This window comes from Neomonachus schauinslandi, chromosome X (genome assembly GCF_002201575.2).
Source record: "Neomonachus schauinslandi chromosome X, ASM220157v2, whole genome shotgun sequence".
NCBI classification, from domain to species: Eukaryota; Metazoa; Chordata; class Mammalia; order Carnivora; family Phocidae; genus Neomonachus; species Neomonachus schauinslandi.
The window spans coordinates 119274449-119301152 of NC_058419.1; the positions used below are offsets into that span (position 1 = coordinate 119274449).

Consider the following 26704-nt stretch of genomic DNA (forward strand, 5'->3'; position numbering starts at 1 on the left):
CAAAGTTGGAATATGAAAATCCACGTGGAATAATTTTTATGTATTTACAGTAATGCTAAATTATTCAAAACTCCTCAGCTACTCCATATGTAAGTGTTAAATGAAGGAATGAATGAATCTCTGATGATCCCTAAATTCATTTCATCACTTGAAACGTGGTTATTTATTTGCCCTAGTAAAAATGTAAATTTAGGGGGGCGCCTGGGTGGCTCAGTTGGTTAAGCGTCTGCCTTCGGCTCAGGTCATGATCCCAGGGTCCTGGGATCGAGCCCCACATCGGGTTCCCTGCTCAGCGGGGAGCCTGCTTCTCCGTCTCCCTCTACCTCTGCCTCTCTCTCTCTCTCTGTCTCTCATGAATAAATAAATAAAATCTTTAAAAAAAATGTAAATTTAGAGTCGTAGTCTCTGAGTTTGACATTTCAACTCTCTTAAGAGACCTCACTGAGTTCTTACTCATATTAGTTATTCTTGACAAAGCACGGATACAAATAAAAATGGTCACTCCGTGTTAGTCAATAACAAAGCTTTTTGGTCTATTATGCATTCCTCTTTCCACGATTGCTTATCAGTCAGAATTGTAGGCTTGCTTCAATTCGTTTCTTAGACCAGAATGTCTCAAACATAAATGTACACGGGAAGCACTCGGGGTCTTGTTAAAATGCAGATTCTGAGTCAGCAAGTCTGAGGCGGGATTGGAATCTGATTGCAACTTGCAGCCTGGCCTTGCCGTTTTAGAGCCGTGTGCATTTAGGTTAGGGGAAAAAAGCAGAACTAACTTCTCCGAGCCTCCTTTGCTCCTTGGTAAAACAGGAGGTAATAATTGCGGATGAAACCCTGTAACGCTTGGCCCTTGAGAAGCCGTGGACGAAGGATATCGAAGGACGAAGGATAACATCCCTATTGTTATTCCCTGAAGACTTGTCTTCTCCTCCTTTACTCCAACTTTTAAGCCTCTTTCTGTCATAATCAAGACAATACAGGTTCTTCTAAGAAGCCAGACGATGTAAAGTTTCTACAGATACAAGTGAATGACCTCCTTCCTCAATCCTTCCTCTACTGACTCCACAGTATTCTTAAAGGACCCAACTCTAGCCTCCCTGAGGTTTTCTCGAGCTCAGCTTTTCATGAAATTCCCTTATCTCAGACTTTCCTTATTGTCTTTACCACCCCTTCCTAATGTCATAGCATTTGGTATTATTTTATAAACATTCTTAGGGTACAAGCCTTTGTCCATTTCTCAAGCCCGGTGACTGTATCTTAACAGCCCTTTTGTATCGGATTACTCATTTTTCAATGACTAGAGTGTTTTTGAAAGCTACAAGGTATTTTATCAGTAGTAAATACTTGAAACAAATGCAACAGCCCATAATAATTAATCAGATTATAGTCTCCGCTGTGTCGGTAGAATTTGCCCATCAGATAAAAAAAGAAAACCGTACATAGCCCACCAGCCATTCTTTTGAATTTTGAATACATAAGCAAGCGAAACACTGCCTTTCAGGTCCCTGCATTCATTTCCGAATCTATAAATTGCTCTTCAATGATTTCTCTCGAGAAAGTCTTATGAAGAGACCGTTTGATTTCTTTTTTTTTTTCTTTTTAAACTTTAGCTCAGGCAGAGGTGATGAAACATTGGTCATTCACAAGGGGTAGGATAAACTAACTAGTACTATATACATCTATAGCTTTTGCATATAAACTTTATGTGTGTAGATTTTGTTCTCTGCTGCCTCAGAATGGTTCTCTTTAATTCCACTTTGAGGCAGGATACTGAGAAATCACAAATTGCTTAGGGGGTAAACTTACTTAGCAGTCCACAACTGTCTTACTCTGGCAACCTGAGGGGTAAGGGGGCCCGTGCTGGCATCTGGGGGATCAAGGTCAGGGATGCTGCTAAGCGTCCTAAATGCACAGGACAGCAGCCCCCCACGGCAGAGAATCATCTGGCCCCAAATGCTGGGGCTGGGACACCCTGGATTGACCCAAAGTGTCTTTGCCAGTGACACAAAGGGAAATACTCAGCTTTGCTCTCAGAGGCATTGACTTGTCTGTGTGACCTCCCAAACCAAATCTCTTTGGAGATGTGGAAAACTCAGCCCTTGCAGAATCCCGCTTCCACCATCTGTGGCCGCCCCGAGTGGCAGGCTGGCAGCACCCCAAGGCTCTCCGCGTGGCAGGTTTCCCCCACCCCGGGCCCCAAGCCCGACTCGAGCAGTCTGGGCCCGCACATGCCGTCCTTTGGGCTGTCTCAGCAATATTTAAACCTCTGAAAGCTTCTTAAATATTCTTTAATCCCCTCCTCAAACCTGATTGAGGTGTACTTGATATTATCTGCCATCCCGTAGGTTTCCGAGTCATTGAGGCTCGCGTTCAGGACGACCTTCCAGGTGGAGCTGTTTGTGTCAGAGATAGCCTGGGGCTTTCGACCAAGTGGCAAGTCTGTAGAGAATAGGCCCGCTCCCCCAAATGGCTTACATTTGATGTATAACGGTTTCGATTGTGATACATTCAAGGTGCATTATTTCCATAGTTCAAAAGTTACTCAGTAAATCTGTTAGTCTGTTTTAAATCTATCTTCCAAAGGAAAGCTCTGCCTCTTTATCTGCAAAACTGTCGATTCTCAGCTTCTCAAATCGGAGGCTGGGCATGTGAGTCTTGGAATCAAACGTGAGTCTTCAATGCCGGCATCATTTCCGAGCGCCTGTCCTGCAGGCGGATCCAGTGTATTCCACGAGAGGTTCACATCACGGAAGCCCTCGGCTGGGAGGGCCTTTGTCACTGTCTAGTCCAGTGGTTCTTGCCCCGGCTGCACGTAGATCACCGTGAGTGGGGTGCCCAGCCCAGGGAAAGGAGATCCTCTGGGGTACAACTCAGGCCCTGGGATTTTCCCAAAACTCCCCAAGTGATTCTAATGAGCAACCTTGCTTGAAAAATTTCAGGCTTGCTCAGCCTCTCAATTACGAGTGGGGAAACTGAGGTCCAGATTAATTCATAAAGGCAGGAGTCAGCAAACACCATAAGAGCCAGCTACTAAATATTGTCAGCTTTGTGGGTCGTCTGGTTTCTTCTGGAACCGCTCAACTTGCCTTAGTGTGAAAGCAGCTGCAGACAATGCGGACACAAGTGGGCGTGGCTGTGTGCCAGCGAAGCTGTAAAAACACGGGGCTGGCCCATTGGGCCCCCGGGCTGTGGTTTGCCAACCCCTGGCTTAGGACTCACAGCTGGTTAGTGGAAACCCCATATGCTAGACCACAAATAGACCAGCTTTCAGTAAATGTCCTTCCATTTGATGCAGTCTTCCTGTTTGTGGCAGGGTCTGTGACATACCCCATTTCTGTAGAACTTAAATAAATACCCTTATGTAAGTTAAGACAAGTCTCCTGGTGTAGATACTCAGCCTACCGCACAGAGATTTTTATCTGTGGTCTTATTGGAGGTCTTCACTTTGAAGATATTTATCAAATTTAAGATGATGATAAAAGTCACAGTGTCTCTGTTTTACCAGTCAACACGATTTCTATCCAAGAGATATTTTCAAGTGGAAAGTCAGAAAATGATTTCTTTTGAATAACTCTGAGTAAATTTGAGTATTCAATCGAATAGCTGGAGATGCCTGCCTAGGAGGCCTCGGGAGTGACGGTGGAGTAAGGCCAACAAGGTGGAGGAAACGAAGCCATCACAGTTACTGGGGAGGGTTGTGTGTTTGGCTCCGAGGACAGTGCTGGTCTGTTTTGCTGTTTGTGTAGCGCTTCTTCCAGAATGCACTCGTAAAAATCGGTTCCTTGGAAGGTTAAAAAGCCATTGAATCTGGCCTTTTTTCTTGGAGATTGATTTACCTATATTTGTTAGTTACCTACTTGTCTATATTTTTCAGAGAAGATTATTCTATCTCTTGCATTTTGTGTCTAAAGAATACATTTGATCAAAGTGCTCCCTGTCCTTAAAAAAAAAAAAAATCAGTGTCTTATTTACAATGATTAAATGGCTTTTTGTCATTGATTTCGCTGAATGGATAAACACCAGAGATGGTGAAACACAATGAAATTTGTTTCCCACAGGAAGTGTCCCTTATCCATCTCTATGACCCCCCCTCTTTATGGTGCCCTCTCCCTGGGATGCCCCCGAAGACGGGAGGCCAGCTGTATCGACGTTTGCTTTCTCCACTTGGCTTACTCCACCCTTGTAAAACTTCACCGCTGCCTTCATCTTTGATTCTCGAGGCTCAGGGAGAATCATTTTTCCCCGTGCTGTTGAGAGTTATATAGCCCTAAGCGATTTTATGAAATAAAGTGTTCCAAAAGAGTGTTCTAGAAGATGAGTGATAGGAGTTAATCCCATGCATTTCTTCTGACAAGGAATTGTTAGGTGATAAGACAGCTGCTGAAGGCTGAGCTGATCCGTATCCAGATAAGCTCTGCACTTGAGGTTGATCTTTGTAGGATGGACAATAGGCATAGAAAATGTTGTAAAAAATAGGTTTGTTTGTTTCCCACTATCATTGGAAAAAAAACAACAACCCAGCTATAAAGAAGACAGAGTGTGGTCATTAAATGCCACTGAACCCTTGAATGATGATTTCTGAATTGCTGAACTGAAAATAATTTTCCTGAAACAAAAACCTTTCACAACTTGTTTTTCTTCCCCCAAAGTGAAGCAATTGTTCTTCATTTTACTGTTTCTAAATATTGGTTTATTTGTTTGTTTTTGCTGTTACTGCTTAAAGAATAACTATTATTTAAAAATACTTTAAAAATATTTCCTAAGTAATAAATTCCATGCAGTCAAAGACAACGAGCGGAGAGCAGAGAGCATAAAGCCCAGAACATTTCAGGCGTGCCCATAACGGGCAGGATGGAGGAAGCGGCCTCATGGGACTTGGCCATTTCTCTTGTAAAGTCTTCAACTCCCATGGGAAGTCCATGTAGGACATGCTATTGTTTGGGAGTTCCATTTAAAATCCACTGGCAATATTCAGTATTTTTTTTTTTTAAGTTCTGGAAATCTAAAGTGTGAGCTTTTTCAAATACAGTTTACTCCAGCAGCCAAGGCTGCCAAACAGAACTAAAGGAGAAAAAAATTAAGAAAATATAAATAGGAGCATCATGACTCTGCGGAGTGACAAACAGAAGTTTTTTAAAAGCAGCAAAAGACAACCACCCCAGCCTTGTTTGGGAACGCGAAAGTCGCATTATTTCGGATGTGTTTCTTTCTCCTCTCACCCCCTCCTTCATTCAGAAATGGTCATCTTGTCACCATAGGCACACATCCTTTTTTTTTTTTTTTAAAGATTTTATTTATTGATTTGACAGAGAGAGACACAGCGAGAGAGGGAACAGAAGCAGGGGAAGGGGCAGAGGGAGAGAGAAGCAGGCCTCCAGCAGAGCGGGGAGCCCGATGCGGGGCCCGATCCCAGAACCCAGGATCACAACCTGAGCCGAAGGCAGATGCTTAACGACTGAGCCACCCAGGCGCCCCACGCATCCCATTTTGAAGATGTTTTCCGGGAACGTTTCGCTGTCTTTTAATTTTGTGATCTGAATATCGGTGTGACTTTCCTCCTTTTGGCAAAGGGATTACGAGACACACTGAAGGAAAATAGGAACCTTTCTCTAATTGTAGACTGAGCAAAGGGTGAAGAATGATATTTTATTCTTCTTTCAAAAGACAGACTCCCAAAGTTACCTTCAGAGCTTGTCAACTGGTATCACAATCGCCTAGAGTGTGTTGAAAGTCTAACTGATCTGGGGCGCCTGGGTGGCTCAGTTGGTTAAGCGACTGCCTTCGGCTCAGGTCATGATCCCGGAGTCCTGGGATCGAGTCCCGCATCGGGCTCCCGGCTCGGCGGGGAGCCTGCTTCTCCCTCTGACCCTCCCCCCTCTCATGCTCTCTCTCTCTCATTCTCTCTCTCAAATAAATAAATAAAATCTTAAAAAAAAAAAAAGTCTAACTGATCTGGCCTCAAGATTCCACATTTTTACAGAAAGAAGGGCTGAAGCTTTCCATAATGTTTTCTGCCTTGGGCTTCACAAACACACTTATATCCAGATATTTTTTTCTTGTTAAAATCCTGAAGTAAGTCAGGGTGTACATATGCAATGATCTAAAACTTACCTTTGAAATTAGGTAAATGCACAAATTAGGGTTTAGAATTATGGTGCCTTTTTACTATGTAGGGCTGCATCATTTTTCACTTGGGTCTGAATTCATCCGTTGGCCTTTCCTTACAAATTTGAATTCAAAGCTTCGTCAGGCTAAACACAGATGTCCCTATCATTGGTAGCGAGCTAAATCAGAATTAACCCATGATAAAAATTTGGGAGAAACCTGTGGTATGCTATAGATATATTTGTACTCTTCAGTTGGATGCAGTCCTGTTAACTGTTTATGAGACCTAAGTCGCATCAGTGGCCCAGAGTTGGTTTTGTTTAGAGTGAGTTGGATACTAAAATTGGGTAGGAGAATGACCAAGTGCATCAGAATCAGATGAACTCAGAGTGACTTATGGAGAATGATAGGACCACAGAGGATATGAGAACCCGAGTACATTCCCAATGCCATGTTTGTGTGGCTGTGAACGTTGGTTTTCCAGAATCAAATATTGTCAGGGGTATTGAGATTTATCTTGTGGTCGATATTTGATCTTTTGCAACAGACAAATACTTAACACACTTCAAAGTGGAAGAAAAGTACTTAGACTTTGTTGTGTGGATATTATCGTGAACATTTATGTACCAACAAGTGTGTCATATGGGGAAGATTATTCTGTGTTTGGTACGTGGTAGTTGAACTAAGACTTCCACTTAATGAACTGTAGTTGAATTGCACTAAATTCTTTGGGTTTTTTTTAAATCGAAAGAAAAGTAAACGTAAATATAATTATGATTGTGCCTTCCAATGTGAAGTGGTTGGAGTATCTTTGAAATGTTTTGAGTCCGAAGTAGAATGGGATGGGGTACTTCAGTTACCCCCATCACCCACGTCCACATATATTCCAGTGCAATTCAAACATTTATTGATCCTACTCAGTGTTCAGATGGGAGGAGGTTAAGATTAGCACAAAGATACCTTTGTCATTAAGAAGGTTACTATCCAGGGGCGCCTGGGTGGCAGTCGGTTAAGCGTCCAACTCTTGGTTTCGGCTCAGGTCTGATCTCAGGGTCCTGAGATGGAGCCCCAGTCTGCTTAAGTCTCTCTCCCCGCCCCCTTCAAATAAATAAATATATATGTATATTTTTTTAAAAAGGTTACTATCCAGTAAACCTGGATGCTATATCTAGTCTATGATTATTTTTAAAATTTTACTTTTCATGATAAACTCATATAATAGTTGCAGGAAAGAAAGTATTTGGAGCAGCAAAGGTTCAAGTTCATTCCTTTTCTTCTTCAGCTTTTTGTTCAGACACTATTTGTGATGTTAATCACCACGTTAATTAAGTCTTAAATTCCCCACCCCAACCCTCATCGTGACTCATTTCTTAACAGCTGCCAGACATGGGTAAATAATGAGCTACAACCTTTTTGTAAGGTATTGAGCATTTATTGGGACAGCACAAAGTGCCCAATGGAGACATTGTATACACTAGTAGGAAGGAGCAAATGTTTCTTTTATTTTTATAATTGTTTTGAAAAACCATATGATTGCCAAAGACAGCATACACATGGTCAATTTGGATTCATCCCAGCCTCTAAAAAAAATCTGCAAAACACATTAATGGTTGTAATGTATACAGTGGAGGGTTTTTTTTTTTTTTAACATGCCTCCCAGCTGTACATTTGTAATGTTTAATTTAGGTGAAAATTCTATGAAGGATTTAATTGATATGATCCAGAAGTTTGTTAACCATTTTAAATGACCATTGATTTTGCCAAATTTCATTCTGTGCCATGAGAACATGGTCCATACTGGGTTGCATTAGTGGTGATAAAACTCCCCTTATAGATTTGACTCTTAAGTCAAATGGTAAAGTGTCTGCCTGAAACAAATGAACCACAGTCCTGGGGAGTCTGATTAGGCCTGGAAAATGTAGTGGAAATACCTGGCTATGGAGAGTCCCAGAAGTCTTTGGAGTAAGGTGTTTCTCCCTTAAAGCTACCCCCTCCCCCCTAATGTCCTGCATTCTTCTATCCGACTCTTTATTCACTCCACCTGTGCTCAAAAATTCACACTCGGGATTTTTGTGCTTTAAACTCATTTTTGCAATTTCCTTTTACACTTCTGGGTACTTCTTTTTTTTTTACGATTTTATTCATTTATTTGACAGAGAGAGAGAGAGCACAAGCAGGGGAAGCAGCAGAGGGAGAGGGAGAAGCAGGCAGGGAGCCCGATGTGGGGCTCGATCCCAGGACCCTGGGATCAAGACCTGAGCTGAAAGCAGACGCTTAACCAACTGAGCCACCCAGGCGCCCCTTTCTGGGTACTTCTTGAGATGGACCCCAAACTACAATTCCAGGCTTGTGTGTTCAGGAGACACTTTGCTATACTACAGAATGCAAATAATATAAAACTACTTTATTGGCCTCATTTTTTTTTTAAAAGATTTATTTATTTTAGAAAGAGAGAGCGTGCGCGTGTGAGCAAGGGGAGGGGCAGAGGGAGGGGGGGGAGAGAGAGAGAGAGAGAGAATCCTCAAGCAGACTGCCCGCTGAGTGGCTGAGTGCGGAGCCCTCACCGCTCCATCCCAGGACCCCGAGATCATGACTGGAGCTGAAACCAAGAGTGGGCCACTCAACCGACTGAGCCACCTAGGCGCCCCTAGTGGCCAGATCTTTAAACCCTCGTTGTACTTTAGGACTCAAGGAAAGAAAAAGCTTGTCAATTGACAGCTTCCTCCTGTTTTTCAGTCTCGATATATGTCATTGGTTATCAAAAGGGATGAAAGGCACATAGTCTGCTTCAGAGTACTTTGAAGACTGTTTTCTTCAGATTCCAGTTTTAAAGTTAGTGTTTCAGAGAGTGAGAAGTTGTAATAACCAGCTGTGAATTACTGCAGGGAAAATTTATTACTAGCACCTGAAGTCAGTGTTTTCTGTTTGTGTGTAATCTAAAAACAAGCATCCGCTAGCTTCATCTGCTAATTTGCGACAGCAACTTTACAGGCAGAGGAGAAAATGTAGCCTCAGGAATAAGGCCCTTCTTTTCGGCACATGTACAGGAGAGAATTAAGGTTTTTGACACAGAAGGAGATAAATAGGCCTACTGCCTTTGGTGTCGACCATAGAATGTCAGAATACCAAGTGTTTGGATCCTTCCAGAAAGCTGTCAATAGAATCGGAAGTGCTCATTTAAGAGAACTTGAAATACTTCCAACTCTCAGGCAGCACAGCACAGCTGTGAGAGCAGTATAATCTGAGAACTTTCTCTAGCACCTAAATTCCTTCTCAGGATTTGGGACTGAAGTGTCACATTATTTTCCCAAACTCTGTAGGAGCCCTCATTCACCCACCCTCCTATCCATCTATCTATGCACCCACTCATCTGCCCATTTCTTTAGCAAATACTTGTTGAGAATCTACTATGCAGCAAACACGGTGTCAGGTATTTTGAATCTAATGGGAAAAAAGAGAGACAGGGGTCCTGCCTAATGATGCTTTCCTTTGAGGGAGTTCACATCTTTTGTATCTGAAGTTTTCGAACTGTAAGAAGAGGCAGGGGAGTCTCTGTGTGTTACTAGAGAGCATAGGCCCTGGTAGACTTAATGTTCACCAAATTGACTATTTGGGTGGGATCCTCGTTACTCATGCCATAGAGTCAACTTGGACGGGACTCCATGTCTCATCCTTGGAATCTTCTCCAAGGAGGAGATATTGGGTCTCCAGTGATCAAGGACACACTGACTCTCATACTTTGAAACAATGCATCAGGCTCTAATTGGGCTAGTTTTGCTCTGAATCTCTTTCTGTGAACCACAGAGCACTCTACAGACCACAGCTAGAGCTGTTCATGTGGAATACCAACAGCCCAGGGAACAGACTAAATTAACAGGCAGAAGTCTTTGGACTCATTTCTAACTACTTAATGCTCTGAAGACTGGGAATTTCCCAGATCTTGGGACCTTGCAAAGGCCCTCTAAAGAGGTCTACTCTTCAAAGTCCTACAGGAAGCATGCAGGGATCTGCTTCTAGCTGAGCTTCCATTCCCATCTAATGAATCACTTGTACGATGGTGGTAAACAGAGAGGCCCCATCACCTCGTTATCCATACAACAGGAGGGCAATAGAGAGTAACTGTTGGTCCAGATTTCCTCTGTAAAGTTTCAGGAAATAAATGGTTATTAAGATTCACCCAAACAAATCCAGGTTCCACAAGGAGCCAGGAACCCACCTACCCACTACCTTTCAGCCTCCCTCTGACCCTAAGGACTGGCTGTAGCCAGAATCAAATCTCTTTGGCATGCTATCCTAGGGTGGGCTCCTAAGGAGATCTCTTTCCTAGACCTAGGATTTTGTTGAAGGCTAGGATACTCTTCAGGAGCTAGAGGCCGAGAGCAAGAGTATCAAATTCTCTAACAGGATCAGTCCATCTTGACAAAACAAAATGTGCCTTTCTGATTGGTACGCCTCCAAGCTGTTCTATGTATATGCTGCGGCGTAAACCTCCCAACCTCTCCCTGGGCACGTTAGGTTGCCTTTGTATCCTGAGCACCAAAGATGCCATTTTTCGTTAAACCAACATGAAGGTCCCCTTAGGTACATTTTTTTTTTTTAATTTAAAACTTTTTGATCGGTTATTGGGGAACCTTATAGCTGCAAATAGTGTTAGTTTTCAGGAAACTGGTTAAATGGTAAAATTCAGGCAACCATTATAATGAAGTTGAATCATGAAGAGAAAGTTAAATATGTGGCTCGGTTTCTTTCGTTATGATGTGAAACAGAATCACATTGCAAAGAAAAACCAGATAAAAGAGTAAAAATCACAGGGCTAACATACGGGTGAAGCAGTATTGAGTGTCACAGGTAGTGTAAATTCTCTGATTATTACCAGGCGGAGATGAGCTTTATTTCGGGGAATTGGATCATTATTAAGTCATCCGTCTGATCTAGAGCCAGCAGCCTGATCTAATGATTTCATTCCTGGATTATTTTTAATACATAGAATTAATGATGTATGGGCAGCATTCGCGATTATTTTAATAGTATGGTATCCTCCTAAATTGCTTTTGGTAAGTAAAATGTTGCATTGGAAGAGACTGTGTATTTTCTTAGTAGTGCTTCACAATTCCTTGTCTTACAATTCAATAAATCATCTTAAACCTGTCAGCACATAGAGTCTAAGATTTATTGCCTGATCCATTGTGTAGTAGATAGCTTCTTGGCCGGAGAGCAATTTCTGAAACTAATTTAATCAAAGTGTTTTTATAATAGAGTGAACTCTGGCTTGATGTCTCAAATATGTATTGATGTCTTCAGAAACGTATGATTTAATCTTATCCAATTTTGAAATAGAATTCAGATTTGGCTTTATGTGATTTCTGTTGTAGACAGGAAATCGTTAGCTGCATTAATATTATTCATGTATTCTTTTATCAAGCAAGCATTTATTGGTGCCTCTATTTGCCCATACAGCACTCTGCTAGATTTTGAGATGCTGTGGGGGGACGAAGAAAGTGCTGGGTAGGTGGAAAGGCACAACCAATGGCTCAGTTGGCACAACTGACTGCAACTGGCATGGCGGTTATTGGCCAATAGGGAAAATGGTTTAACTGAAGTGTAGTCCTCATTTCGCAGGGCAGCGGTCGTTACAGCTGGCTTCTACTGGGGAAATTCTAAACCTGCTATAGTTTTGAGGACTTTGCATGCCAATTCAGGAGCTTGAATTTGATCCTTTAAGACTAGACAGCTTTTGGACTTTTGAGAATGGGACACTATTGTAATACCAACTTACTGGGAAGATTACTTTGGTGACCACGCATGGACCAGCTTGGCTGGGCAAGAATTAGAGGAATGAAAACCAACGATTCAGGGAAGAAGATGGTTAGAGTGGTGACCTTGGGAAGAAAAGGAAAAGCTGAAGCCTGAAGCCGAGGGGTCTTTTAATAAACAACCAGGCAACTGTAGAGAGTGCTTGATAGAATGCATGAAGGAGAGGTCAGAGTCTAAGATGATGTTGTGGTTCTCGACCTAGAGAATGGTAATTCTCCTTTGTAAAGACTAGAAAGTGGGAAGAAATTTCAAAGGGGCAGATGATGCAGTTAAGGAAGTTGAGTTTAAAATAACAAGGGGTCGTCAAAGCTTAACGTTGGTGTGGAGGTGGGAATGAGAGACCAAAGTTTAGGTGTGAGTTAAGATCTGAGATCAAACTTTGAACATCATCAGGACAGAGGAGAGAGTCGAAACTGTCAAAGAGTCCACGTTTACCGAGGGAATATGTATATATGAAGTCACTGTTCTGTCGTAATTGTTTGGAGATGGAAACAAAACGTTGTGGTGAAAGGCTCACTTGCAGTCAAAATTACGCAGTGCCAAAGTCTGCCTTTAATTATAGTAAATGTGTTTGATTTGAAAATGTATTCATTAGCTGTAGAAGTGACACTTCATTCAAATAAAACTAACGCACTGGAGAAAAACAGTGGTTAGTGGAAGGCCACTCTATCATTGACTGTCACCATTGAACTACCAAGCTGTCTCTGATGTCATATGTTAACATTCTACTTCCCTGGAGTGTCCTATCACAGTGGTCAACCAAGGTCACAGACATTTGAAAATCAAATGACAAAAGTCACGCTGAAAAGTTCTGAATGCAAAGTTGAACGTTTGCTTTCAGCTTTCTACATTTTGTGTCAGGCCAAATCTTAAAGAGGTGCACTGAATTCAACCAGTTGGGGTGGGGGGTGGCATTAATTTTTCATCATAAACACATGAGTTTGGGTCCTCTGCTGGCTGATTGCCCTCTCCCCCTTTCAACACCACTTAAACATTTTTCAAAACAGCATTTATAAGTAATTGAGAATACACTGGGGCAACTTCACCAAGACTGATTTTTTTTTTTCCTGGAACATTCTGAACATCTGAGTTCTATCTACGTTTTTATTAGAAAAAGCAATTCAGAATTGCCAGTGGTGACGGGGTAAAAAGCACAGTTGACTGAGGTACACATTCATTCCCAAACCTTCCGTCTGCCAAGCTGTTGGGTCATTGCCCCCCACCTCCCAGGTTCTCCAGCCCTGCCTCGCTGCCCCCTGTGCATGGCTAGCACCCTCTTCCATCCATTATGCCTCCTTTTCACCAGTGGAGACAGAAGGAACGATGGCCTAAGGCCTGATGACGAAGACTGAGCAAGGGGATCAAAAGGTGTCCACGAGAAAGGGAAGATGAGAACACTTTAGGTGTTACTTACCTCCACTTAGCTTCTCTTCTCTTTACACATTTTAAACCCCCACATGTTGAAGGGTGTTACAACATTCAGGTAAGTGGTTCTCAAACTTGAGCACTCACCAGAATCCTCTGGGGGGCTTATTAAATCACAAGTTCTGGGCCGCCTTTAGTTTCTGGTTTAGCAGCTCCGGGGCAGGGCCCAAGAGTCTGCCGGTCCCACTAGCTCCCTGGGGGAGGCTGCTGCTGCTGGTGCGTGCTGCATTTGGAGAGCTAGACTCTAAGGCCCCGGGCGAGATGAGACTTTGCCCTTCATAGTCGTTGGAACTGGCAAGTCTCCTTCCACTTCTCTGAATATTGGACAGTTTTCTCTCCCTGGGTTAAAAGCAGATGATGGCTTTAAACATTTTTCTTTTTTAAGATTTTATTTATTTATTTGGCAGAGAGAGACACAGCGAGAGCAGGAACACAAGCAGGGGGAATGGGAGAGGGAGAAGCAGGCTTCCCGCGGAGCAGGGAGCCCGATGCGGGGCTCGATCCCAGGACCCTGGGATCATGACCTGAGCCGAAGGCAGACACTTGACGACTGAGCCACCCAGGTGCCCCTAAACATTTTTTTAAAGCGACATTTATTCTTTGACATCCTCTTGAGCCAAACATTGTGTATGCAAACCAGAATATATTCCAGGGAAATGAGAGTTCGTTCATTTCCGAAATACACCGACCCTTAAATGGTCATCAGTCATGTCTACACAAACGAACTCTGGGAGGACGGCTTAACAATTTTTGGTGTAGCACTGCAAATGGAATGGTTAACTCTAGAATGATTACTACTAGGTTTTGCCAGCAGACAGGTGCCCTCAGTCGAAGACACAGAATATTGTGGGCAGTGATGGAAAGGGTAAAAATGTTATCGCTGTGGTTTCCATCACTGTAAATATTTGCATTTTACCTTTCAGACTGCAGAGGCGTTTCTAGTCCTCAGGGCATCGTGTTGCCTGAGTTGACCTCTCAAAGAATCTGGGTAGGGCAGTGAATCTATTCTTTTGTCATCAGAGTTCTTAAATTTTTTTCCCCTACGACTTTGATTTACTGCATAAAAAATCCTGTTGAATTATAAACATCCGTAGCCTACTTCTGTGATATTTCTGGTGAAATAATTACTGTTAAAATCAACAAACCCAGTTTGTAGGATGCTGATATGTTGCAAAGTATAAATTGAGGTCACCGGAAGTTCTTTTTAGACATTAGGAATACTCGAATGATTCAACAAAGCATTTCCCTGTATTTTCTGGTCAAAAAAGCCCTCTGAATTTCTGAACAGTAATAATCAGTGGTCCCTGCAAAGCACTGTTCAGTAAAGTTCCTGGGATTTTCTATGATAAATTCTTATAAATCCACACTTCCAGCGACATCCATATATAATTTTATTCCTGCACTCACTGTATGCATATTCTGCATTCCAGAAGATATTCTTTTTATTCTGAATAAATCTTAAAGTGTAAAACTAGCAAAGGGCATAAATTGTTAATTTTTGTTCACTGTATTACAGATCCAAAGACTTATTAGCAAGCTGATTTCTCAATTTTGAGCAATAGTTCTTGCTTTTGGCTACGCATTAGAATCTCCTGAGGAGTTTTAAAGGTTCCAATCCCTGGACCTTACCCCAATCTAAGTAATTCAGACTCTCTGGTTGGAAGGGGGTGTAGACTGAGCGTGGTATTCGTACAGCTCCCCAGGCGACTGCGGTGTGTAGGCCAAGGTGGGAACCACTTACCCACTGATCGGTCATCATCTTGCTTCCTTCCTTCCATAACTTCTATGTTTCTTTAATTTCGACTCAGTCAAAATCACCTTGATTGGACAAAGACAGCATCAGTCCTACTAAATGAGGGAGAAGTGGCTGGGTAAAGGTGGGAGAGTCAGGGATGAAGGAGGCGATGAATTCAAGACGTCTAAAACACAAGGAAGGTTCTGTCTTTGAAGGTTACTCAGGGCCAAGAAACAATGGCATGCTTTCATATTCTTCTTTGATTCTCTAGGCTGTCCCAAATGGGGAGTTCTCTTACATAACATTGATTTTGTAAATTCTTAACAGACCAGACCCCTTTAGATGGAGTGGAATTTTAATCTTTTTTTTTTTTTTGAGTCAAAGAGTATAACCTCCCTTGGCTTTAATACTTCTTTGCACCTCCCAGATGGGGATATGAATTTTGTGAACAATATGAATCCTTTCTGGGAATGCCACAAATTCAAGAGCAAATGTATTGCATTTTAATAATCATTTTCAGCAGCTGGTCCAGAAAAGGCATGGTCCTCTAAAACCTAACAATTTGAGGACATACGTGTCGCGGTAGAATCAAAGCAAAGCCATTGACATAGAATTATTAGATCAAAGACCCAACTATTTTTGCTTGAAATATATTCAATATATTCACTTCAACCAAAATAAAGTATCTGCAGAATATAAAGTACTAGCTTAGAAAAAGATTTGGTCTTCCCACAGTATCTTACAAACAAAAATGCGTTTCCATTCATTGACGGCCAAACGATTCACCATGAGACATTCAGGTCTGGTAAAAATGTTTGATGGTATCAGTTAAAACCCTATTTAAGTAGAAAAGCCAGAACATGTTCGTTAATGAGTATCTAGCAATGTCCTCATCTACTTAAAATGGAGGAAAGGGGATAAGATCAAAATCATTCAATCTCTGAGTGATGGAGGAAGTAAAGCTTGAAGCACCATGTACAAACAAGGTGTATGACATCTATCAGTATCAGGGGATTTTATAGACATTAATTATCCTGTGCTCTAAGGCCCCCTTTGAGGTGTGTTTTATGATTAGGAAAAAAGACTGAGGAAAGTCAAATTGATGGAAAAAGCAACTGATGAGTAATCCCACGTTCGGTGTGTACCTACAACCCAACGCTTTATACTTACTCACAGATTGGAAAGAACTGACGGATCCTTGTGCTGTGCTGCCATCTTTACCTACTCTTGACCATGCTCTTGCTGTTACAACCTTGATTCCAGTTAAGATCCTTTCTGACTCTTTCCCGGCCTGAATCTTCCGCTTCTCTGAACAAAAGTCGACAGTGGAATTTATTCAGACATTTGCATTTCACCCATGATTTCAAGCAATTTTTTTCTTTTATGAGTTACAGATTATTTCGGTAACCAACGAAAAGAGACAAAAAGAGCCTTCGCCTTTAGAATTTTGAGTACCTGAATGACTGAAATTTTAGGCATACTCCTATGCTCTCATGGTAGGGATTGAAAATGTTACGTGAATTGAATCATTGCAACTTTATTTCTTTATTTTTTTGAGTTATTGAAATTTTAAAATGATTTGGACCAACAGAGCAAACACTCTGTATTAACTGATAAAAAGTGTTTAGATTATTTTTTTAAAGACATTTTTATTGTTTCTAAAGAGACCCATTTTCTGTAGCCCATAAGCAGCAACAGATAACCCGTGAACAAATGAGAAGTACCCGTGCCCCCGTAAAACTTTATGGGCACCGAAATTTGAATTTCATATACTTTTCACGTGTCACAAAATTTTATCTTTTCATTTTTAAAAATCATTTAAAAATGAAAAAAGCATTCTTAGCTGGTAAGCCATCCATACAAACACAGGTGGTGGGCAGGATTTGATCTGTGGGCCGAGCTGGGCCGACCCCCGGTCTAGGAGATTAATATTTTCCCCAACTTGAAAGCTTTTTTTGTTTGTTTTTGAGCAAAAATAATAAACTACTGTTAGTCTGTTTTCCAATAGTCCCGTAATCTTTCCATCATCTAATTCTTGACCGACAGTTGGTTACCTCTCTTGAGTCAACCCCATGGATGTGCTGTGTTGAGATTGATTCAAGACCCTGAAAAGGGGCACATGAGCAGGGAAGGGCAACAGGAGCGCTGCCAAATGGGACCTTCGTGGCCCTTTTACCTAGGCCATGATCTTAGGAAATGCTTCCTGTAATGCTCCATTGATCAAAGCTACAGTCATTTTCTCTGAAACATTTCTCTGCAGGCATCAGTTTCGCAGTGGAGATAATTATTTCTAAATTTGAGATTTTTCAGAGGTTCCTCGTCATCCAGCTTCCTTCACCTCAGTATTGATTCTCAAAACTGACAAATGTGGTTATGGGTCAGTTGCTCACCTCTCTTATTATCGGCAGAAGTTGGGCCAGGGGACAAGGAGCGAACAAGAAAGGCCACTCACATCTCTAGGACCTATAACTAAGTAGTTGTCGTCGGATCTGCTAAAATTATAACTAGGTGAATATAACTCTTAAAGATAGAAATTTATCTCCATCAAAATTTGAAAGCCATTCTAGACCATAAATGGTATTTAAAAATTGTTCTCTGTGTATTATTGACTACCAGATTAGAAGAATAAGCCTTGAACTCCTGATGATGGACTTTATAAATATGTAGAGCAGATTCTGCAGAGTTAATATAAAAATATCAAATAAAACCTGACAAGGTAAATACAGTATCATGTATCAAAATGGCTTAAATTGTAGCCCATGGAACACTAGACTTAAATTTGTATGCAGATTGGGTTTTATTATGTTTCTCAAGTTCCCTGGGCGGCCTGTCTTGCCAGGGCATTTGGAAATGTTAACTATCATAACCAATGAAAAGAGGCATTAAAAACTAAACCCAGCATAAATCACACGTACTCGCGGTCTGTCGTGAGTTGAACCTGAAGATAGCCTTAAACTCCTGCAAGGTAATTAAAACATCTTAAGTGTTTAGTTACATATAAAGAATTTATGCTTTTATGCAGGTGGCATGTGTTAATACTGGTGTGTGTTTTCATATTAAGGATTGTAATTAAAGTTTCTTAGAAGAAAATATATGGATTGTGGCCCTCGATGTGTTCATATCCTGATCGTGCTGGAGTCGTGGTGTTGGGTGTCAGAGCGACAAACACAGGTCCTGAATGTCGCTCTGAATATTATGGACTGAAACAAGCGAGATCTGTGTTTGCCTTGAAAGGTATCCAGACTTAATATTATACTTTAAAGACATTCTAAAGCATTGACTCCGGAATAAGAGCAAACATTCTTTAAGGACTGGATAAACCCAAAAGGAATTACTGAAATCTCCTGTTTCAGGCATACATTTTAATAGTGGTGCTCAATGACAAGCATTAAGTCCCTGCAACCTGACTCTTACGTACAGGTCTCCAAAGGCTAAAATTAGCAGTATTTTTGTCCGCTTACCTTGCCATTTGATTAGGTATCAGTGTGTGTAGAAGCACAAAGCTCATCTGTTAAGTTGGATTTATTCTTTCCAGCTGGTGTCCCTATCCCTGCGTACAGGCTCCTGTTGAGGTTGGTGTGAAATCTGCTGTCCCGCCAGGGATTGTTAAATTGTTAAATTATCAGTTCAAATGAGCCTCGCTGAACACTACCCAACGTGAAGGAGGTGGGAGTATGGCTCCGTGAAAATGCATTAGGAGCGTATGCATGAAAAACAAAAATTACGGGAAAAATTAATCATCCTCGCTGCAGAAAAGTGTGCGGGCCAGCCTCATTCTTTAAGCAACACGTGGTTTACAGCTTGGCCTTTCCCAAGTTTGACTTGTATCCTATCGATTGCTTAATATTAAGAAGCCAGATCTGCCTTTTAGAAGGACCATCCTTGTATCTTTACTTTTATTTTTTATTTTATTTTATTTTATTTTTAAAGATTTTATTTATTTATTTGAGAGAGAGAATGAGAGAGAGAGAGCATGAGAGGGGGGGGAGGGTCAGAGGGAGAAGCAGACTCCCTGCCGAGCAGGGAGCCTGATGCGGGACTCGATCCCGGGACTCCAGGATCATGACCTGAGCCGAAGGCAGTCGCTTAACCAACTGAGCCACCCAGGCGCCCTGTATCTTTACTTTTAGAAGGACCGTCTTGAATTATTTGTATTCCTCTACTTTGGTGGTGGTGGTGGTGGTGGTAGGAGGCACACATTGAATTCCATCAGCCGGTTGTGTGCTTACAAAACCTCATCCGTCTCAACAAAGACGCATCCTTAGCACATCCTTCCCCTTCGAAGAGTAGCAGTGCTGTGGAAAACACACCTGGGGAGGAGGTCATGAGTTAAGGCTAGGAGTGACTTGACTTTGCTTTTAGATGGAATTTGGAATAGATGTGTCTGTGATAATTGCTAGACTATCTATTTACATAAACTCATCTTTATTAAAATTTGTTCAGTAGTGTAGTATTTGCCTTTCCAGAAACCTTGTGGTCTTAGGGAGTTACACAGCATCCTTTCAGAATGCTTTTCAATTGTCAAGCCCCTCTTCTTGGGCTCAGACTCAATGCTACCAACGAGAAAGGCCCTCAAGGGGCGGGGCTGGGAAGGCAATATTTTAACAATCTGCAGTAGTTGTTAAATGAACTAACTAGTTAGTTGATTTACTACATTAGATTTCAGAAGAGTTGTCCAGTGGATAATCAGTTTTCCCTGCTACTTGTTCCCGCAATAAATATTTGAGCACTTAAAATGGGAAGGGACTAAGCTGTGATGGGTATACAGCAGGCACTCAATACATACTATGGTTTTGCTATCCCCTCTCCTTAGTAGTAGAATTATTTCCTGCTATGCAGGTGCATTCCAGAGGGAAGAGCATGTGCCCAGGCCCAGGAAGGAGCTTGGCCTACGGGCCAAAGCTCAGTCACCACCTGTTTTTGTAAATCATGTTTAATTGGAAGAGAGCCCTGCCCATCCGTTTATGTAGAATCTGTGGCTGCTTTCTCGCTAAAACAGCAACAGAATTGAGCGGTTGCAACAGAGAGCTTATGGCCAATAAAAACTAAAATATTTACTACCTGGCCTTTTACAGAAAAAGTTTGCTGACCCCTGTTCTATACTGTGATGCTGGGCTGTTCACTAATGGAGCCACTAGCCGCGTGTGTAGCCGCTGAGTGTTTGAAATGTGACTGGTGTGAATTGAGATGTGTTACATGTGTAAAACACCTACCAGATTCCAAAGACCTAGTAAAAAGAAAAAAAGAAAAAGAATGTAAAATAGTTCATCAGGCTTTTTTTAAACATCTTTGAGTAATCTCAGGGGCGCCTGGGTGGCTCAGTTGGTTAAGCGACTGCCTTCGGCTCAGGTCATGATCCTGGAGTCCCGGGATCGAGTCCCGCATCGGGCTCCCTGCTCGGCAGGGAGTCTGCTTCGTCCTCTGACCCTATCCCCTCTCATGTGTTCTCTCTCTCTCATTCTCTCTCTCTCAAATAAATAAATAAAATCTTTAAAAAAAAAAAAAAAAAACATCTTGAGTAACCTCTACAACCCAACGTGGGGTTTGAACTCAGAGCCCCAAGTTCAAGGGTCGCACGCTCCACCAACTGAGCCAGCCACGCGCCCCAGCTCATCAGTTTTTAAATATTGGTCACAGGTTGAAATAATATTTTGGATATTGAATTAAGTAAAATATATTCTTGAAATTAATTTTAACTGGTTCTTTTTACTTTTTTTTTTTTAAACAAGACTATTAGAAAATTTAAAATGTGATTTGCATTTGCGGCTGACATTGTATTTCCAGTGACTGCTGAGTTAGAGCCTGGAATTTGGAGGATATGTGACCTCTAAAAAAAACTAGAAAGAGGGGAGGGGGGTGCCCGGGTGGCTCAGTCAGTTAAGCGGCCGACTCTTAGTTTCGGCTCCAGTCATGATCTCAGGGTCCTGAGATCGAGCCCCGCATCAGGCTCTACGCTCAGTGCAGATTCTGCGTGTCCCTCTCCCTCCTCCTCTGCTGCTCCTCCTCCAGCTCTTTCTCTCTCTCAAATAAATAAATAAAATCTTAACGAAAAAAAAGAAAGAAAAGAAAGACAGGAGGTGGAGGAAGAGAAAACAATCTCTTGTATTTGCGGATGTCTTTCAAAAACAATAAAATCTTTTGTTAATTTGGCTACTCCTCATAAGAAGGAATACGCACCAATAATGGCTTAGGATTATTTTCCTAATAAGGTTTTAGTCGAGTTCTCCCAGAAAACGACCCTGGCTCAGAATCCATGTTGGAAGGTGACCCAGGAAGCAGCTGGAAGGGAGAGGGGAGGGGAGGCAGGACCAAGGAGGGGAGGAAGCAGAAAGAGGGTGTGGACGCGAGCCGCTTGTCACCACAGGCACCTGGCTCCTCTCAGTGGGGCTCTCTGAAAGATTTTTTGGGTCCTGACTCAGGAGGGTCCCACCCGGGAGGTGAGGGGAGCTGGGCTTTCATCCACCTACTGCCAGTGGTCGCTGACTGAAGGCTGCTCCTAGAGGCATCAGCCGCCCCTCGTGCCTAAAAGAACAGGTGCTTGGCAGCCAAAAGGCACCAGCAAGCCCGAGAGTGGGGACTGCCTGAGGCCCGGGGTTGGGCCCCTCTAGTGCCTGGTACTGACACCAAACTGAATGTTTTCTCCCATAATTCATGACTTCAACAAACATTTGTATAGTTCCTGGTGTATGTGTCCATTTCCTCCCCTGAGCTTAACAATAGCGCAGATAGGGAGATCTATCCGTACCCACACCCCATGGATGGGGAAACTGAGCCCAGGCGGCATCTGGCCAGGAGAATTGAGCTGGGATGGTAGCCCCAGTCTCCTCACTCTCTGCATGTGTGGTCACTCAGGCCTGACTCCTTGGATCTCTGCAAAGCTCGGCTCCGTAAGGAGATGTAAATGTATTAACGTTTTTGAGGTGAGAACAGGAAACGAAAACTATTTTTTTGGTACTCTGTAGGATTCCTTAGATATCCGTAGGGAAGTAGATACTTCTATACCCTTAGTCCCAAGACTCTTATGCCAAAAAATATTATCTCTCTTTTGCACAAAGCACAGTCAAAATTAGGAGGTTATAGGACCTGCTGACCGCCACACAGGATGTGAGCGATCCAGTTAAATTCTCGAAAGCTCCACAGAAGTCCCTGTAGTGGAAGCTTATGGATGCATGGTTCACTGAAGACTGGATTTTGTTACCTCCCCATTACCCGGGCTCTCTTCAGAAGTGTTGTCAGTCCCTTTGGTACTTCTTGGAAACAAGTCTCTCTCCCAGCTTCATTTCCCTTTATTATGCTTGTAAGTGACTCGGTAATTCTTTGTGGACTTCAGTAACACTTGTACTATTTAAATTTGAATAACCCCAAAGGATCTAGATAGGTCAATGTGTTTAATCCACAGGCTTTAGTCTACATATTAGTTGATTAAAAACAGATTTTTATACACGATGTATACTTAATAAAAGGAGGGGAAGCAAGCAGATGTTTGTAAAATCTAAATGTGTTAGATTCTATTTGTTTGGCTCTCTTTTGCTGACTAGCTTTAGAAAAATCATACCTATGATCACTGAAGTGTAAACAGTTAGATGATGTATTTCCCTAGAAATTTCCTGCTCAGAGGGGTCAGCCAAAAAGACAAGGAGAAAGATTCCCTAAGATTAACATACCAAAAGAAGTTGACAAATATACCATAAAGTAGTCACATCTAGATCAAGGACACTGAATAATGGAATGCCTTAAAATTATTCTCTAGTCTCTGACCATGAAGTGATTAGTGGTTGTGATTCATTTCATCCAAACAGAAAAACTTTTGGCTGGTGTCTGCGTTGTTGTTGTTGTTGTTGTTAAGAGCTTTGAAAGCAAGGTTTTCTTTGATGCAACCATGAGAGCATTAACTTGAACCTTAATCACTCTGTCTAGCTCCTTCTATGACTTTATGTTAAGGTATCCCATCCTTTAAGTGGGAAATAGTCACTTTTCTCGCTTAAAATATTTGTATTTGAGATGCTTTGAGTGTTTCAAAGCCAAAATCGAAGCGTTCTTGTTGGTCTTCCAGTCCCGATGAAAAAAAGTGCCAAACCTCCCTCTTAATTCTGAACATATGAGAACTACAGATAAAATATTTTCAAATGGATTTTGAAGAATAATAACAAGTTTAAACATAAGTGGAAAGTCTCCAAGGACCGGAAATGAAAGGAGATGCAGAATGGTGGGGGAAGGCTGAAGCTGGGCTACTCAGGAGAAGTGGAGATGAGCCAGGGTGGTGGGGACCCCGAGGGGGAACATGGTGGAGAGTGTCACACATGGGGCAGGAGCCTCAGACTGTCCCATACACCTGGAGGCCAGGACTCCCAGTGGACACAGTGGACTCAAAGGGTACCTCCCACCTTCTCTGGAATTGGAGCCAGACAGAATTCTCAGGGACAGAATGCCTCAGGGAGGCACTGAGTCAAACCCGGATCTGTGCCTCTTTAACACACGGGTGTCCTGCGGGAGCGCTCTCTCTGGGGAAACGACCTCACGCCCTAACATCCGAGTGGGCAGCTCGCTTGGCTGTGCTGTGCCAATCCCCAGATCCCAGCCCAGGGAGCAAAGTTCACATCAGATGAGCTGTCGGACAAAAATTGTAAGATACGAGATAAAATCAGACTCTTGGGAAACATTGCACAAACACAGGAAAATAGGGAATTGCCTTTTTTCAAGTAAGCTTAAGAATAAATAAGTATGTTTAGTCCTCTTGAAATTAGGAAGGGAGGAATTGCATCCTGGGAAGAAGAAGAGAAAGTAAGTCAAGAAGAGGGAGATGTGATAAAGAATCCACTGGAAATGAAAAATGTGGTCATTGAAATGAAAAAATTGGGCAATAAGATAAAGACCAGATTAATAAGCAGAACGTGTTTAAGAATGACCAGAGAGATTTCTGTTTCTGACGTATGCATTTTAAGCTTTAAATAAAAGTGACTCTTTTCCTGAATATTCTTTTCTAAATCTAACATTTTGGAAAGCAGAAAGAGTAAATGCTTTCAGAAATTAATTTCATGGCATAGTGAACTATTATCACCTTGATGAAATTATTGATTTTCAAAATGCCTGCCATACTTTTTTTTTTTTTAAAGATTTTATTTATTTGAGAGACAGAGAGTGAGAGAGAGCATGAGAGGAGAGAGGGTCAGAGGAGAAGCAGACTCCGTGCCGAGCAGGGAGCCCGACGTGGGACTCGATCCCAGGACTTCGGGATCATGACCCGAGCCGAAGGCAGTCGCCCAACCAACTGAGCCACCCAGGCGCCCCCCCCCCCATACTCTTTTCAAATCCTTTTTTGCAGATGGCATTACAAATCCTCGATCTATTTTCTTTTCCATGAAATTTCCTTCCATTCCGTCTTTTCACTGTATTTGTGGAATTGTCTGTTAAAACTGTTAAAAATGTCTGCCCTAGGGGCGCCTGGGTGGCTCAGTTGGTTGGGCGACTGCCTTCGGCTCAGGTCATGATCCTGGAGTCCCTGGATCGAGTCCTGCATCGGGCTCCCTGCTCGGCAGGGGGTCTGCTTCTCCCTCTGACCCTCCTCCCTCTCGTGCTCTCTGTCTCTCATTCTCTCTCTCGCAAATAAAAAAAAAATCTTAAAGAAAAATGTCTGCCCTAATCCTTTGCCCTGATCTTGGTCCATGACGTTGTTCTATTCCCTGCCTGTGGCCACCTCTACCTCCATCCCATCTTCCCAAGAAGTTCCCATTGCTGTTCACCAAAAACTCCGTACCCATCCTTCCAGCCTCAGTGGAAAGAATGTGTCCTCCGGGAAACCTTCTCCAGGCAGCCCCGACCTCTGCCCCTTGACTCGTTCACAGCATCTTTCCCCCAGTTGCATCTCCTCGTGGACAAGGAGTAGGAGTTTTATTTGTGTTTCCCCAGTATCTCTCAGAGTCTGGCATGTAGTAGAAGCTCAATAAATACTTGTGTGAATAGCTAAATAAATGAATGGCATCAATGAATAGCATATAGAACGAGAAGTGGGTTATTGTGGTTGAAAATTAGATTTAATAGTCGTTGCAGGGGACTTTAAATTTGATGTTCTAAAGGAATAGGGAATAATTCTAGATTTGTAAGCCGGATAGTTATATGAAAAATGTGGCATTCAAGGAAATTTAATCTGGCATTGATAGGTTGGTAGACAAAGAATAGAAGCATGTACAAGAAAATGTACTATGAGTGAGTAAATGTGTATGATGGGACTTCTTATATCTTATAAATGCCTATCAATAGTCATAATGTCAGTGATAGCCAGATAATGCAAACCTTCCTCTGAGGGACTGACCTCAGCCTGCCCGTAAAATGGTAAATCCTAAAAATCCAATAATAGTTGATTTGCTGTGGGAATATACTCCTTATATTATTGCCATTTCTGATTCAGGTAAAGAACTAGAAATCCAATTACCTCCTTTCTAGTTCACCTAGTTCACCACCTATAGCTAATTATTCAGGTAAATGTGCCCAGGTTTGTACAAGAAGCAGGAACAAAAAGAGTGAAATGTGAACCTTTTTTAAAGGTTCTTTTAAATGCAGCTCCTCAAAGTCGAGCTTAAATCTATGCGGGGCGCCTGGGTGGCTCAGTCAGTTAAGCGTCTGCCTTTGGCTTAGGTCATGATTCCAAGGTCCTGGGATCGAGCCCCGCATCGGGCTCCCTGCTCAGTGGGGAGTCTGCTCCGTCTTCGTCTGCCCCTCTGCCTGCTTGTGCTTGCTCTGTCTCTCTCAAATAAATAAATAAAATCTTAAAAAAAAATAAATCTATAAATGCTTAAAGCTGCGTAGATTTCATTGAGGTTTCTGAAAAAGAGATCCGAGTTTCCTGAGTATGAGTAATTTTGTTATTAAAAGTATGTAATACTTCAGGATACAGCATAACATTTTCAGGATGCAGAATAATATTTTTCTTCTCTTTTTGAACAGCAAAACTTGGAGAGTAACCTCACCAGCCTTATCAAGAGGAACACGGAACTGGAGACCCTTCTGGCTAAACTCATCCAAACCTGTCAGCACGTGGAGGTGAGTGTCACTCTGTTGCACGTGAAAACTGCTAGCCCGTGGTTTTATACCCTCCCCGCCTTTACATTTTTAAGATGGGAATCTTTTCAAAATTAGCTCTGTTGCCGAAGCCGAATATAAAAGATGGACAGAATTGGAAGGAACTAGAATCTCGGAGACTCTCCCCATGCACTGCTTTGTCCCCCGACTGCCGCCGCCATGACAGCTCTCCTTTACTTAGCATTCCTAGTATTGTAGCTTTAATCGCCTTTACAAAGAGCATCCAAAAAAGCCCTGTATAAAAGGTGTTGTATCAGTTTCCCTGGGGCTGCTGTAACAAATCACCCCGGACTTGGATGGCATAAGATGATAGCAATGTATTCTCTCATAGTTCTGGAGGCCGGAAGTTTGAAATCAAGCCTTGCTCCCTCTGAAGGCTCTAGGGAGGACAAGTTCATGCCTCTTCCCACCTTCTAGTAGTTCCAGGCAATTCTTGGAGTTCTTGGCTTGTAGCTGCAGCCCTCTCACCTCTGCCTCTGTGGTCCCATGGCCTTCTCCCTGTGTGTCTCTGTGTTGGCGTCCAAATCCTCTTCTCACAGGGACACCAGT

The 26704-nt window shown here is 42.3% G+C and overlaps 1 protein-coding gene across 2 annotated transcripts in view; it reads left to right on the forward strand.

Moving 5' to 3' along the window:
- MID1 (midline 1) overlaps positions 1-26704 on the forward strand; it is a 114523-nt gene that overhangs the window by 21979 nt on the left and 65840 nt on the right. For both annotated transcript variants that reach the window (XM_021684091.2, XM_021684100.2), the window contains one exon: positions 26021-26116. In XM_021684091.2, coding sequence (XP_021539766.1) covers positions 26021-26116 — 96 coding nt within the window. The remainder of the gene's footprint in view (positions 1-26020; positions 26117-26704) is intronic.